The following is a 13,440-nucleotide window of genomic DNA, read 5'->3' on the forward strand; positions in this document are numbered from 1 at the left end:
AGGGGCTTAACAACTGCAGTTTTAAGGGAGTTTGGAAAAGTCCCAGAGAGAAGTGAGGACGGCAGTATGTAGTTGTAGTCCTGCAACTGATGTTTCTGATAATAGAGTCGCCCACTATCAGAGTCCTGGGCTCGGCTGCGCTCTGAGCTGAAAGCCGCTGTCTGCTCGACCTTGAGCGCCTGTTAGTAGCGATGTTAGCTGCTGGCTGATTCGATCCGTGTTTAGTCACATTTGCGGATTCCTCACCCACATTCATTAATGCTTCAAATCTGTTCTCAAGATGTATTGGGGGTGGTAGAATGCCAGTGTTTACAAGTCTTGTCATAGCCGTATCTGGGGTAGAGGATGCTACGGCAGCAATACGAGATACTCGTGATAATCTGATGTCTCGATTGCCTTTAGGTCTCGCTCCCTGTTTGTGCCATCGATTTGTCTGTCGATCTGTTTCGGCTTTTTCCTCTACACTTTGTATAAACTTTTGAGATTCAGAGGACTCACCAGCTGTATGCTGAGGGGGTCCGTGTTGACCGTCTGCTGTGTGTTCCGCCTGTTTTGGAAGTCCAGTAAGTAACTTTGTTTCAAGAACCGCAATCCTTTGTAGAAGTTTGTGGCAGTTCATGCAGCAAGTAGATTCCACGAGAGGCATTTTCTCTAGTCTGTTTGAATGTAGACAGCTGTATTTTTCCGTCTCTGGAATGTAAACTGCTGGGAGAAAGTCTTAAGTTTCCCCCCCAAAAAAATGTGTTGTCTGAGCACTGTGCTGATCTGCTGAAGTTAAAATCTTGGAGAGATATGAGAAAAATGCAAAAATAGGGAGCAAAGCGGAGAGCAATAAGCAAGAGCGTCCGAACAGTAGCAAAGCCGGAAGTGTTTTTTTAGAGAGAAATGCATCTTTATTGATTATGATTAAGATTATAATAAAAGAGTTTTTGTTTTCGATTTTTTTATTTCGTTAAGTAATAATTTAAAGCTTTCTATAGATATATGTATCATGTCTGTGAGGCATGTATTCGCTCAGCTGAAGCTCAAGACGCAGAAAGCGCATCATGTTTGTTTTCTTTGTTTTATAAAAGAACTATCTTTTGTTGGTATTGTGAGTGCGCACAAATACAAGTAGACCCTTTACAGGTCCGAATGATGTATTACTCTTACCTTTATCAAAAAATAAAAAATAAAAAAAAGACAGTGTAGGCTATTTTAATGTGTTTCCACTGAAAGCAATGCAAGTGTTTGTTCTGGTGCCTCCATGTCCTGCAGAGCAGCTTTAGCTTCCACTCTCTGCACAAACTCAGATATAGATACATTATTATTATTATTATAGCGCAGGTTTAACGTTTAAACATTGTTAAATGCTTGAACTGTTTTAGTATATCTATAGATTTTATTTTAGGCCAGACTTGATGATATGAGAAGGCTAAATTGATCAAACATAGGCCATGATCATGCAGCTGACTCGTTACTTTAAAAAAACAAAAAGGCTATTTAACGAACAAAAATGCTCCAAACGTTTTTCTAAATTAACTTAATAAAAAAACGAAACGAAATATAATAATTTTGCCATTACACACAAAACTGAACTATTTTAATAGCCGAAACAGTAGTATAAACTCGCCCCCCCCAAAAAAAAGGTGGGCTCCCCCAAAGTAGTTCCAACACTGATTACGCCTATGGAAGTCCCCACACGGTTTGCGCGCGCGCGTGCGTGCGTGCGTGTGTGTGTGTGTGTGTGAGAGTGAGTCACAGTCAGTAGGAGGCGCGTTCTCGGTTCAGTCGGTTTGAGGCGCAGTCCCGCAGCAGCGTCTGGTGAGTTAAACTGTTTGTCCGATTAGTTAAACTTCTTTAACCAGGTTAAGGTTTGTTACTGTCACTGCGGGGTTCCGCGGTCGCTCTGCAGGTTAAAATGTGAAAATGGCGGTGCGGCTGCAGGCCTGATCCAGATTAAACCCGATTACTGACAGACACACACCCGAGTGTGTGTGAGAGACTCAGGGGTGTGTGACAGGACAGTGTGAGGGTCACAGCAGTGTGTGTTTGTTAGCAATCACCGTTTATTTGTCGTTTGATCGCGTCAGAGCTGCGTTAGCCGTGACGCTAATGTGTTAGCCTGTTAGCATGAGTGTGCGGATAAACTGCGGAATATTTGCCGTTTAGTCTCTGAATTGCACAACAGCATCGGATCCACCGGGCCCGGATTCGCAGTGATGAACAATTAAGGAGTCAAAAACTCAGTTCCGATGATTTGTTGTCTGTGAGCTGAGTAACGGGCCGCAGAGACACAGATAAACACATACACAGCTGATCCAAACACTCACAGAGAGACATCAGCTCGTACACAGACCCTAAACACTTATATATGAACATTACTGCAGACAGAGAGAGGTTATGCACTGCTATAATCACAGATATTAATATCAGACAGTGTGTTTCCTCTCATTCTGTGCTTAAACGGCTGCATTTACTTCATTTCAATTCAGCTAGCAAAAAATTAATTTAAATGAAATCTGCATAATATGAAACCAAACCAACACTGATCTGAATAATGACAATATTGTCTATTGTAGAGCTGCTTTACAGCAGAATGTGTTATTTTATATTAGAATCACATCATTGATTTGTTATTTTCCACTTTAACACTCTGAAGTTGCCTTGGATCAGACTTTATTGTATAGAAGTAATGTTAAAGGTGACTTGACTAAACTGAGCTACTAGTTAATGCAGTGTGGTCACTCTCTAGTGGACACTAACAGCTAGTCTTGCACAATCACGCAAACTCATGAGTCCAGCCTTGTTAAAAGATGCTGGAGCTGTTTCTCCTATCAGCCCTGCAGTCGCAGATACGCAGACGTTATGTGAACGAATGAAACGCAGCTCACTGCCAAACATCTCAGTTCAGCAAACCTCATCCTTCGATAGAGACGCTTCTCCTCCACCGAGCGTCCAGGAGGAGAAACTCAGATGAGTCAGTTTTGCTGGCAGATATTTGTCACGCCTTCATTCTGTCCCGCGTCTGTCCCTCATCTGTCCCGCATCTGTCCCGCATCTGTCCTGCATCTGTCCGTCTGTCCCTCGTCTGTCCCTCGTCTGTCCCTCGTCTGTCCCGCGTCTGTCCCTCGTCTGTCCCGTATCTGTCCCTCGTCTGTCCCGCATCTGTCCCTCGTCTGTCCCGTATCTGTCCCGTATCTGTCCCTCGTCTGTCCCTCGTCTGTCCCGCGTCTGTCCCGCGTCTGTCCCGCGTCTGTCCCTCGTCTGTCCCTCGTCTGTCCCTCGTCTGTCCCTCGTCTGTCCTGCATCTGTCCGTCTGTCCCGCGTCTGTCCCGCGTCTGTCCCTCGTCTGTCCCTCGTCTGTCCCGCATCTGTCCGTCTGTCCCTCGTCTGTCCCGCGTCTGTCCCGCGTCTGTCCCTCGTCTGTCCCTCGTCTGTCCCGCGTCTGTCCCTTGTCTGTCCCTCGTCTGTCCCGTATCTGTCCCTCGTCTGTCCCTCGTCTGTCCCGCGTCTGTCCCTCGTCTGTCCCTCGTCTGTCCTGCATCTGTCCGTCTGTCCCTCGTCTGTCCCGCGTCTGTCCCGCGTCTGTCCCTCGTCTGTCCCTCGTCTGTCCCGCATCTGTCCGTCTGTCCCGCGTCTGTCCCGCGTCTGTCCCGCGTCTGTCCCTCGTCTGTCCCTCGTCTGTCCCGCGTCTGTCCCTCGTCTGTCCCTCGTCTGTCTCTCGTCTGTCCCTCGTCTGTCCCTCGTCTGTCCCTCGTCTGTCCCGCGTCTGTCCCTCGTCTGTCCCGTATCTGTCCCTCGTCTGTCCTGCATCTGTCCCTCGTCTGTCCCTCGTCTGTCCCGCGTCTGTCCCTCGTCTGTCCCGCATCTGTCCCTCGTCTGTCCTGCATCTGTCCCTCGTCTGTCCCTCGTCTGTCCCTCGTCTGTCCCGCGTCTGTCCCGCGTCTGTCCCGCGTCTGTCCCGCGTCTGTCCCGCGTCTGTCCCTCGTCTGTCCCTCGTCTGTCCCTCGTCTGTCCCTCGTCTGTCCCTCGTCTGTCCCTCGTCTGTCCCGCGTCTGTCCCGCGTCTGTCCCGCATCTGGTTAAGCTGATTAAAGCTGTGAGATGGGAGCAGGTCTTCATGATTGTTGATGTGAATCTCTTGTGTTGCAGTGAATCATGGCTCACAGTGACGGCTGAAGAAACACAGGCGTCTCACGCACAGCAATTGTGAGTTGGTCAGATTTCATCAGTTTTTTTACTCTGACGAGGTGCTGATGGGTTAGTTGGATGTCAATCCTTAATAACTGCAGTATGTTATTTCATAATGTTTCTTGGGGTAGAATTTTCTGTTTTCTACTCTGATTTTATCGCCTGATTTTAAACACTTCATGTGTCTTGTGAGACTTCTACTACATTTTTTCTATTATAGCTGTCGACATTAATGGTCTAAAAGTCTTCAATATAACATTATATTTAGATCTACACTTGTGAATAATAGGAATGAAATAATGTCTCTGCATCTGTAGATCCAGAGTTTGTTCTTCAGTTTCGTGTGTCCTCCACAGTGGCAGCTCAGTTCGGCCGTATTTTCAAACAGCTCGTCTGTCTGTGGAGGTTTTGCCACTTAAATCTAGAAATCCAGAATCATTGGAGATGTCAAAGGCAGTCGGCAGCTATTGTACTGGGAAACTGTGGTTAGCGTGAGGAAAAACAAATCCCATCTACTGTAGCTGTCCGTTTTTGTTTTCTGTGGAAACACTGAACTGAATTTGAAGAAAATTGTTCTTGTTCACAGGTTTTGTAGACACGAACTAACTATTCATTTAAATGAAATAAAATACTCTTTTGATTTCAAGTAAAAGCATCACAGATTTATACAATATTTATTTAATTGTGCAGCACTAAAGAGAATAGAAAACTCTTGCTGACTTTTAGACTTGGTCTGAAGCTCAGTGTGTTAAGATGCCAAACGATTTTAGCGACGATTGGCTCATGGGCCAATGAGTTGAGTGTGTGTTCATTCAGGTCCTGTAGTTGATGAGGTGTGTTGTGTGTTTGAGGTCATGGCCACGGGCTCCTCCAGAAGCGACTGTAGCAGTAACAACAGAGAACGCTCTCAGCTGCACGCCGTCGGTAAGACAACACAACAGGAACAGGAAGTGACATGTTTTCTTCAGATGCTGACTGTGTGTCGTGTTTGCGTTTGTTAGTTTCATGTGCCAAACTCAAGAGGAAGAAGAACTGGTTTGGAACAGCCATCTATGTGGAAGTGACATCAGAGGGGGAGAGCAAGAAAACTGCCAAATCCCACAGTTCTTCCAGTCCTAAATGGGACGAACGTCTGACGCTGTGAGTCACTCTTACGAACATCCGCTCAGACACAGCTGTGTCCAAGATTAATGGCATAAACTGCTTAAACTAGTCTTACCAGTTAGTCATCTAATGACTAAAGGACTTTTTATTTAAGGCTGGTCATAACTTTAAATCAGCTTCATTAAAAAGTAGGACTGATGAGGGCTGCTATTTGGGTCATTACATGCTGACAGTGTAGTCAGAAACAGTCAGGCTATTATTGGTTAAAACTCTCTGTTGCAGCTTTTCAATTAAATTCTCAGAGTTTTATTACCGGTGTGACAGAGAAGAGACAAAATAAGAAAATTAATTGTGCTCAGCTGTTTAGTTTCAGACTCTGATGTTCCTCTGAATCTGTGTGTCGCCGCAGGAGTATAACGCCACACTCGCAGCTGGAGTTCAGAGTTTGGAGTCATCACACGCTGAAGGCTGACGCACTGCTGGGAAAAGCCTCGCTGGATCTGAGCGGGACGCTCCGGAAGCACGACGGCAAGCGTACGTCTCTCTGCTGGTTTACACATTATTGAACAGATGATGGTTTGTGCTGTCTAACAGGAGGAGCACCAGTAGACAGGGACAGTAGAGATGGTGAGGGTTGTGTGTTGTTGTTTCAGTGGAGAATGTGTGCGAGGTGTTGACGCTGACCGTGGACGGTAAGAACGTGTCCACCGGTGAACTCACAGTCTTCCTGGACGGACTCTTGTTCGACCCGCAGCACATGCACAATGGAAACCCAACCACTGCGAGCAGTAAGAGCACCTGCACGCCCTTAACCCTAATCTGACCTCTGACCTCCAGCGCTCCGGCTGTCTGTCATCTGTGTCTGTATGTCTGCAGAAGTCCATCAGAATGGAGATGCTTTTCATGAGAACCCAGGCGAGAGTTCTGCGAGGCCACAGAACAGGTGGGAATCTGCAGTGTTTCTGTCATTAGGGAATTAAATATATGGTTGGCTTAATTATGCACAGTTACTAACATGATTCTGCAGATCTGTGAACGGTTCAGATGGACTGGAGAATGAAGCTCCGCCCACCTCATCTGTCAACTGTGACCTAGGCCCCTCCCTCCTCGTCAATGGAGACAGAGACTCCTCCCTTTCACACCAAACGCCCAGTCTGCAGCCCGCTGACAGTGACGCGATCAGCACCGCCGGTGATAAAAATACTTTTTTCAGAATAAACCAGATGGATGATTTTAGCAGCCCATCTGTATGCTTTGGCTGATAAATGTTCCTCCGCTTGTCTGGGAGTGTTTGTTTTGATCTGATGTTTAGCAAACATGCAGGATGAGTCTGTCTGTCTCTGTCAGTGAACGGCGAGGCTTGTGAGATGTCGTCAGCGGGCGATAACGAGGACGCCGCTGCTGCTGATGTTGCCTGCAGTACTTCCTCTCCTGCTGCTGCCTCATCATCATCATCATCACCACCACCACCCTCCTCTTCCTCATCTGCAGCAGCCACCACACAGATTACTGCTGCCTCCAGCTCCAACCCTAACCCAACCCTAACTAACCCTGACCCAACCCTAACCAGCTCCACCCCATCTGATGGAGGAAAACCACAACAGCAGCCTCCTCCAGCCGGGCCAGAACCACTGCCACCCAGGTCAGACTCACACACACACACACACATAAACATTCACACACACACACACTACACACACACATAAACATTCACACACACACTACACACTCTCTCTCACGCACACACACACATGCATGTGTTACGCTGTAATCTGAGTGAGTGTGTGTTTTCTCAGGTGGGAGCAGAGGAAGGATCCTCATGGCAGAACGTACTACGTCGATCACAACACAAGAACAACAACCTGGGAGCGACCTCAGCCCTTACCGATGGGGTGAGACTCCTGATAGCACACACACACTCACACACTGATTGAGCGGCTCGACCCACTGATCCTGTTTATGACTGGAATGCTCATTATTACAGGCTGGTTAGTTTGATTAACATACACTAGTGCATTAAATGTTAATTATCTTAACTGCTTCAAAACATGCTGTTAATGAAAACACTGGTCAAACATTTACATTTATTTGCCATACTAATAAAAACATTATTTAAAACAATATTGTAGTCATTCTGCTGGAGAGGGCAGATGATGTGCAGTGATGATCTGCAGTGGAAGATGAGTAGTAATGTTAGCCGTGTTGATGGTGACTGACTCTCGTTCTCTGACTGTAGCTGGGAGCGGAGGGTGGATAACCGCGGCAGGATTTATTACGTGGATCATAACACGCGCACCACCACGTGGCAGCGGCCGACAATGGAGTCTGTGAGGAACTTTGAGCAGTGGCAGTCGCAGCGCAGTCAGCTGCAGGGGGCCATGCACCAGTTCAATCAGAGATACCTCTACTCGGTACAGGACTAACTCATTTACTCGGAGATGCTGTCAGGGTTCAGCCGGCTGTTCTGCTCACGCTCTGTCTCTGTCTCCAGGCCTCCATGATGTCTGCTGAGAACGATCCTCTGGGGCCGCTGCCGCCGGGCTGGGGTAAGTTAGCGCTCCGCTGGGTTACACACGTGTGTGTGTGCTGCGTCTGACTGTGAGTGTGTTGCATTCATGTTCTCAGAGCGCCGCGTCGACACCAACGATCGTGTCTACTTCGTCAATCACAACACAAAGACAACGCAGTGGGAAGATCCGCGAACACAAGGGTGAGTGAAGCTCCTCCAGTGACCTCTGTGACCTTCAGATCTGACTTTCCTCACGCACGTGTGTGTGCGTGCGTGCGTCTCTGTGTGTGTGTGTCTGCGTCTCTGTGTGTGTGTGTGTCTGCGTCTCTGTGTGTGTGTGTGTCTGCGTCTCTGTGTGTGTGTGTGTCTGCGTCTCTGTGTGTGTGTGTGTCTGCGTCTCTGCGTGTGTGTGTGTGTGTCTGCGTCTCTGCATGTGTGTGTGTGTGTGTGTGTGTCTGCGTCTGTGTGTGTGTGTGTGTGTCTGCGTCTGTGTGTGTGTGTGTCTGCGTCTGTGTGTGTGTGTGTCTGCGTCTCTGTGTGTGTGTGTCTGCGTCTCTGTGTGTGTGTGTGTGTGTCTGCGTCTCTGTGTGTGTGTGTGTGTGTGTGTGTGTGTGTGTCTGCGTCTCTGTGTGTGTGTGTGTCTGCGTCTCTGTGTGTGTGTGTGTCTGCGTCTCTGTGTGTGTGTGTGTGTCTGCGTCTCTGCGTGTGTGTGTGTGTCTGCGTCTCTGCGTGTGTGTGTGTGTGTGTCTGCGTCTCTGTGTGTGTGTGTGTGTGTGCGTGTCTGTGTCTCTGTGTGTGTCTGCTGTGTGTCTGTATCTGTATCTCTGTCTGTCTGTCTGTCTTTTGTGTGTGTGTCTTGTGTGTCTGTCTGTCTGTGTGTGTCTTGTGTGTCTGTCTGTCTGTGTGTGTCTTGTGTGTCTGTCTGTGTGTGTGTGTGTGTGTGTGTGTATCAGGCTGCAGAACGAAGACCCGCTCCCTGAGGGCTGGGAGATTCGTTACACTCGTGAGGGAGTGCGCTACTTTGTGGATCATAACACACGCACCACGACCTTCAGTGACCCGCGGACGGGCAAATCTGCTGTGTAAGTCCATCAGTCTCACAGTAGTTATGTTTCCAACTAAAGTTGTGAATATGCCATAAAACATTAGCATAGAAAATACTGTTTCCATCCCATGTGTTCAAAATAACAAAATCGTCACCTCCTGGGAAACTGGCACGGAATATCAGTATTACAAAAGCATTTCAGCTCAGGGAAGCCTGTGACTTTTCATGGTAATACATAAATTAGACGCAGTCATGTGAAATTTTTTTTTTTTTTTTTTGCGTTCTGATGCCTGATGTTCGTGAACACAACCGTGCGAGACAGTTTTGGAAGTTGATTATACAGGCATTTCAGAATGACTAAATCAACATTTATGGTATGGTATGGTACATTTCTGTGTGATGACATCGGCCCTCTGCTCAGTCCAGTTATCCAATCACAGCATCTAATCAAAATCACATTTTTTTTTTTTGTGCATCCATGATTTTATTCACTGAATGTGTCTTGCATGTATCCAACAATAAAAAAAAATTATCCACCTCTTTTATGCACATTTTATTGTGCATTTTGTGCATTTCAAATACATGGATGGAAATGTATTGGCATTATAGGCATTGTGTTCCTCTAGTGAATGTGTGTGTGTGTGTGTTGCACAGCACTAAAGGTCCACAGATTGCATACGAGCGAAGCTTCCGGTGGAAACTGGCGCATTTCCGTTATTTGTGTCAGGTAACGTTTACTCAGCTCTTCAACACGTGTGAAACCCTGTGTGTGTGTGTGTGTGTGTTTTTCAAACACGTTGTCTGTGTGTCTGCAGTCCAACGCTCTGGCCAGCCACGTGAAGATCACCGTGTCCCGACAGACGCTGTTTGAAGACTCGTTCCAGCAGGTCTGAGAAACACACAACAGAAGCTCAGTCTGTTTCTGAATGTCTCATTTACTGTCTCTGTTTTCCTCATTACTGTAGATCATGAACTTTAAACCGTATGACCTGAGGAGACGTCTGTATATTATCTTCAGAGGAGAGGAGGGACTGGACTACGGAGGCCTTGCTCGGTACGACACACACAGAGAATCAAATCAACACCAGCCATACAGAACACACAATCTCACACACACACACACACACACGTGAACCGCTGCTTTACTTGCCTTCATGTGTCAGTGATTTGAAAACTGTTTGCAAGAACTTTGTATTGTTTGTGAATGCCGGAGTTTAGTTCTTTATTGACATCAAAGACTTTCTGAATACAAAATGTCAAAAATCATACTTGAATCAGCAGCTGTGGGCCAAAAATAAATGTTGCATTATATTCAACCATATTGTATTAACATTAATGAAATTAATGAAACATTTTTAAATTTAAAAGTTCATGCTTTTTTTTTTTTTCTTCACTTTTTTACATTTCAATGCAAAAAAAAAACTAACACTGATTCCCTATTTACATGAGAGGCAGATGATTATTTTGGCCAGTGGCTTTGTCTCTTTTCACATCCCATATGAGACACTGCAGTGATTCTGTCTACAATTTGAAGTGTGTGTGTGTGTGTGCGCAGGGAATGGTTCTTCCTGCTGTCTCACGAGGTGCTGAACCCCATGTACTGTCTGTTTGAATACGCTGGCAAGAGCAACTACTGTCTGCAGATCAACCCAGCATCCACCATCAACCCCGATCACCTGTCCTACTTCTGCTTCATCGGACGCTTCATCGCCATGGTATCACTCACTCACACACACACACACACACTCACACACAGTCTCACACAGTCACACACATATCAGTAGAGCTGAAGTCCGCAGACCAGACTCTTTTCTGTGCGTTTGCAGGCTCTCTTCCACGGGAAGTTCATCGACACCGGCTTCTCATTGCCCTTCTACAAGCGCATGCTCAATAAGAAACTGATCTTGAAGGATCTGGAGTCGATAGATCCCGAGTTCTATAACTCTCTCATCTGGATCAGGTGCGTCTGTCTGGTTATTATAAACCGTCCTGACCTTTTGAAGGTGAAAAACGGCTAGCACTAGTGCATCGTAGTGCTAGAGTTCCCCTCTTCAGTCTTCACAAATCCAAAATTCACAAATGAGGTCAGAGGTCACAGTAAATGTTTCTACAGACGACTGATCGCCGCTCATGTGATTTTTTCGCAGAGACAACAACATCGAGGAGTGCAGCCTAGAGATGTACTTCTCAGTGGACATGGAGATCCTGGGCAAAATCACGTCTCATGACCTGAAAGAAGACGGAGCTAATGTCCTGGTGACGGAGGAGAATAAAGAGGAGTATATTGGGTAAGAGCGCTGCGTGAGCCGCAGTTTGATGAGTGTTCCTGTGACTGACGCTGTCTCCTGTCCCGCAGGCTGATGGCTGAGTGGAGGTTTTCTCGTGGCGTCGAGAATCAGACCAAAGCGTTTCTGGACGGCTTTAACGAGGTGGTGCCGCTGCAGTGGCTGCAGTACTTTGATGAGAAGGAGCTGGAGGTGCGTTAGCGGTTTGTTTGACCTTTCTGACCCGTCTGAAGCTCTCGGTGACGGACACTTCTCTGTGTTTCAGGTGATGTTGTGTGGCATGCAGGAGGTGGATCTGCAGGACTGGCAGAGGAACACAGTCTATCGTCACTACACACGCAACAGCAAACAGATCATCTGGTTCTGGCAGGTGTGAAACTGACTTCACTAATGCCTTTTCATAAGGTCTCGTATGAAAGCGCCACGGCTCCTTTCTCCTGCCGTAGGAGCTGTCAAAACATTTAACATTGGCCTTGAAATTGACCATTTGTTATTCGATTTATATCTATATTTATACTTATATATTGTCTCCGTAAAGTACAAAAAGCAGAAATGTTTACAGTAAATGATCCTGTGTTTGGCAACACAAATTAGCAATTAAAATAAAATAAAATTGTTTTTAAACTAGCTGGTTTTGGCCCATTGCAGCGGATGAGGTCTGAATCTGTTCTGATGTGTCTGTGTGCAGTTGGTGAAGGAGGTGGATAACGAGGTGCGTCTGCGTCTGATGCAGTTTGTGACGGGCACCTGCAGGCTTCCGCTGGGGGGCTTCGCTGAGCTCATGGGTGAGTCCAGCTGTTTCCGGTGAATCCAGAAACACTCTCAGAGCCTTCACCACAATAAAAACACACCAGCCGCCTGTTTATTTCACTCGCCTGTGTGACACGGATGCATTTGAACCCTTTTCTTCTGATTCTTCATCCTCCAGGAAGCAACGGACCGCAGAAGTTCTGCATTGAGAAGGTGGGCAAAGAGACCTGGCTGCCCCGGAGTCACACCTGGTGAGTTTCAGGATCAAACTAGTCGGCGCAGGCTGATGCCGTTCACGTCTCACTCAGTTTTATCTGTTCGCAGCTTTAACCGACTGGATTTGCCCCCCTACAAAAGCTTCGAACAGCTGAAGGAAAAGCTGCTCTTTGCGATCGAGGAGACGGAAGGCTTCGGTCAAGAGTGATGAGACGCCTTTCCCCTTTACGGCGACGCGTCAGCCAAGTAAAACAAAACCATGAAACTTGCACAGATGATTACCAATGTAAATAAGCTATTTTGTCATGTTAAACCAAATCTTTATCTTAAAACCTCATTTAGAGATATTCATAACATGATTCCCCTTGAATATGCAAGCGTTTGAGCTTTTCTGATCTTTTCGATGCTGATATCTATATACAACAACGCTTTGTTTTATTCATTTGGTGAGTTTTTAAAATGAGCCTGAAGGAAAAAAACATCATTATTAGAGAGGATTTTATAGTAGAACTCAACTTATGGCTCTAGTTTTATAGAGCTTTTACAGAATGATTGTAGAGTTTGATCAGGTGCCTGGGCTTTTTTTTTTTTTTTTTTGTTGGACATTAAGTTGTGATTAAGCGCTTGCATGGCTGCCTGCAGAGTGAGAGATGATTGGACTCCTGTAGACCGACAGACATATCATTCATCACGACTGGCTCTCGACAGTATTGCTGTTGTCACTTTAGACTGTCAATCAGTATTCGTCCTTCCAGAGTCTCTGCACACGCTCAGAACGGCAGCAGCAGCTGAAGTCCGTTGTGCTCGAAGCACTTCATTATTTCTGTGGCCTTTGACCGTCAGGGGAGGAAAACTGTGTCCATGAATATTTCATATTAAAATATATGAGTTCAAACAAACTCGGCTGTCTCTCGTGTTCTTCAAGCACTAACAGTGATGGAGATGTTTTTGTAGATTCTTTAATTGCATCTCAACACAGAACTCTGAGCCCAGCATAAATATATATTCTTCTTTGTTTGAAATTTTCATTTGCGGAGAGCACAAAATAGACAATGTTAAATTACTTTGTTAGTTTAATTGCTTTCAAAACATTTGAAATCAGATTCGTGTAAATAAAGAACAAAAACCATGATCTATAGTTTCATTCTAGCACATTGGTTTCAGTGTGTTCTAGGTGGATGGATGATTCTGTGAGAACTGAAGTATTCAGAGTTTCCAGGTGCACAAGTGTGTCGATTAGTTTAAATGAGAGTTTGATAAAAATCCTCATTACTATCTGATAAACAGATTAGCCATGTAGAAGCTTCACTGATTGATCTTTGATCTGCAGTCAGTCCAGGGTCTCTGTTTGCTGGTGAG

The 13,440-nt window shown here is 46.1% G+C and overlaps 2 protein-coding genes across 3 annotated transcripts in view; one reads left to right on the forward strand and one right to left on the reverse strand.

Annotated features, from left to right (window-relative positions):
• The first annotated feature begins 1,681 nt into the window (after nt 1–1,681).
• LOC306864959 (NEDD4-like E3 ubiquitin-protein ligase WWP1) lies at nt 1,682–12,973 on the forward strand. Of its 2 annotated transcripts, XR_013783826.1 has the most exons (26): nt 1,682–1,803; nt 4,134–4,190; nt 5,024–5,096; nt 5,174–5,312; nt 5,686–5,810; nt 5,930–6,064; nt 6,153–6,219; nt 6,304–6,467; nt 6,624–6,918; nt 7,073–7,168; nt 7,513–7,687; nt 7,768–7,822; nt 7,902–7,986; nt 8,739–8,867; nt 9,485–9,557; nt 9,646–9,717; nt 9,796–9,884; nt 10,386–10,545; nt 10,657–10,790; nt 10,978–11,118; nt 11,187–11,307; nt 11,381–11,485; nt 11,804–11,900; nt 12,044–12,116; nt 12,190–12,367; nt 12,692–12,973. XR_013783826.1 is itself a non-coding variant. In XM_079409274.1 (25 exons), exons 3-25 carry the CDS (start codon nt 5,027–5,029, stop codon nt 12,287–12,289), a joined length of 2,700 nt encoding a protein of 899 aa, XP_079265400.1. In that variant the 5' UTR covers nt 1,682–1,803; nt 4,134–4,190; nt 5,024–5,026; the 3' UTR covers nt 12,290–12,973. The 2 variants fall into 2 exon arrangements, 1 of the variants encoding a protein (XP_079265400.1); XM_079409274.1 differs by having other exon boundaries at nt 12,190–12,973.
• The window catches only part of rmdn1 (regulator of microtubule dynamics 1), a 4,309-nt gene continuing 3,489 nt past the window's right edge, over nt 12,621–13,440 (reverse strand). Inside the window, exon 10 of the mRNA XM_079409275.1 lies at nt 12,621–13,440. This exon is cut by the window's right edge and continues 273 nt beyond it. The gene's annotated coding sequence lies outside the window, so the exon portion shown is untranslated.

The sequence above is a fragment of the Barbus barbus genome (genome assembly GCF_936440315.1).
Source record: "Barbus barbus genome assembly, chromosome: 46".
NCBI lineage: Eukaryota > Metazoa > Chordata > Actinopteri > Cypriniformes > Cyprinidae > Barbus > Barbus barbus.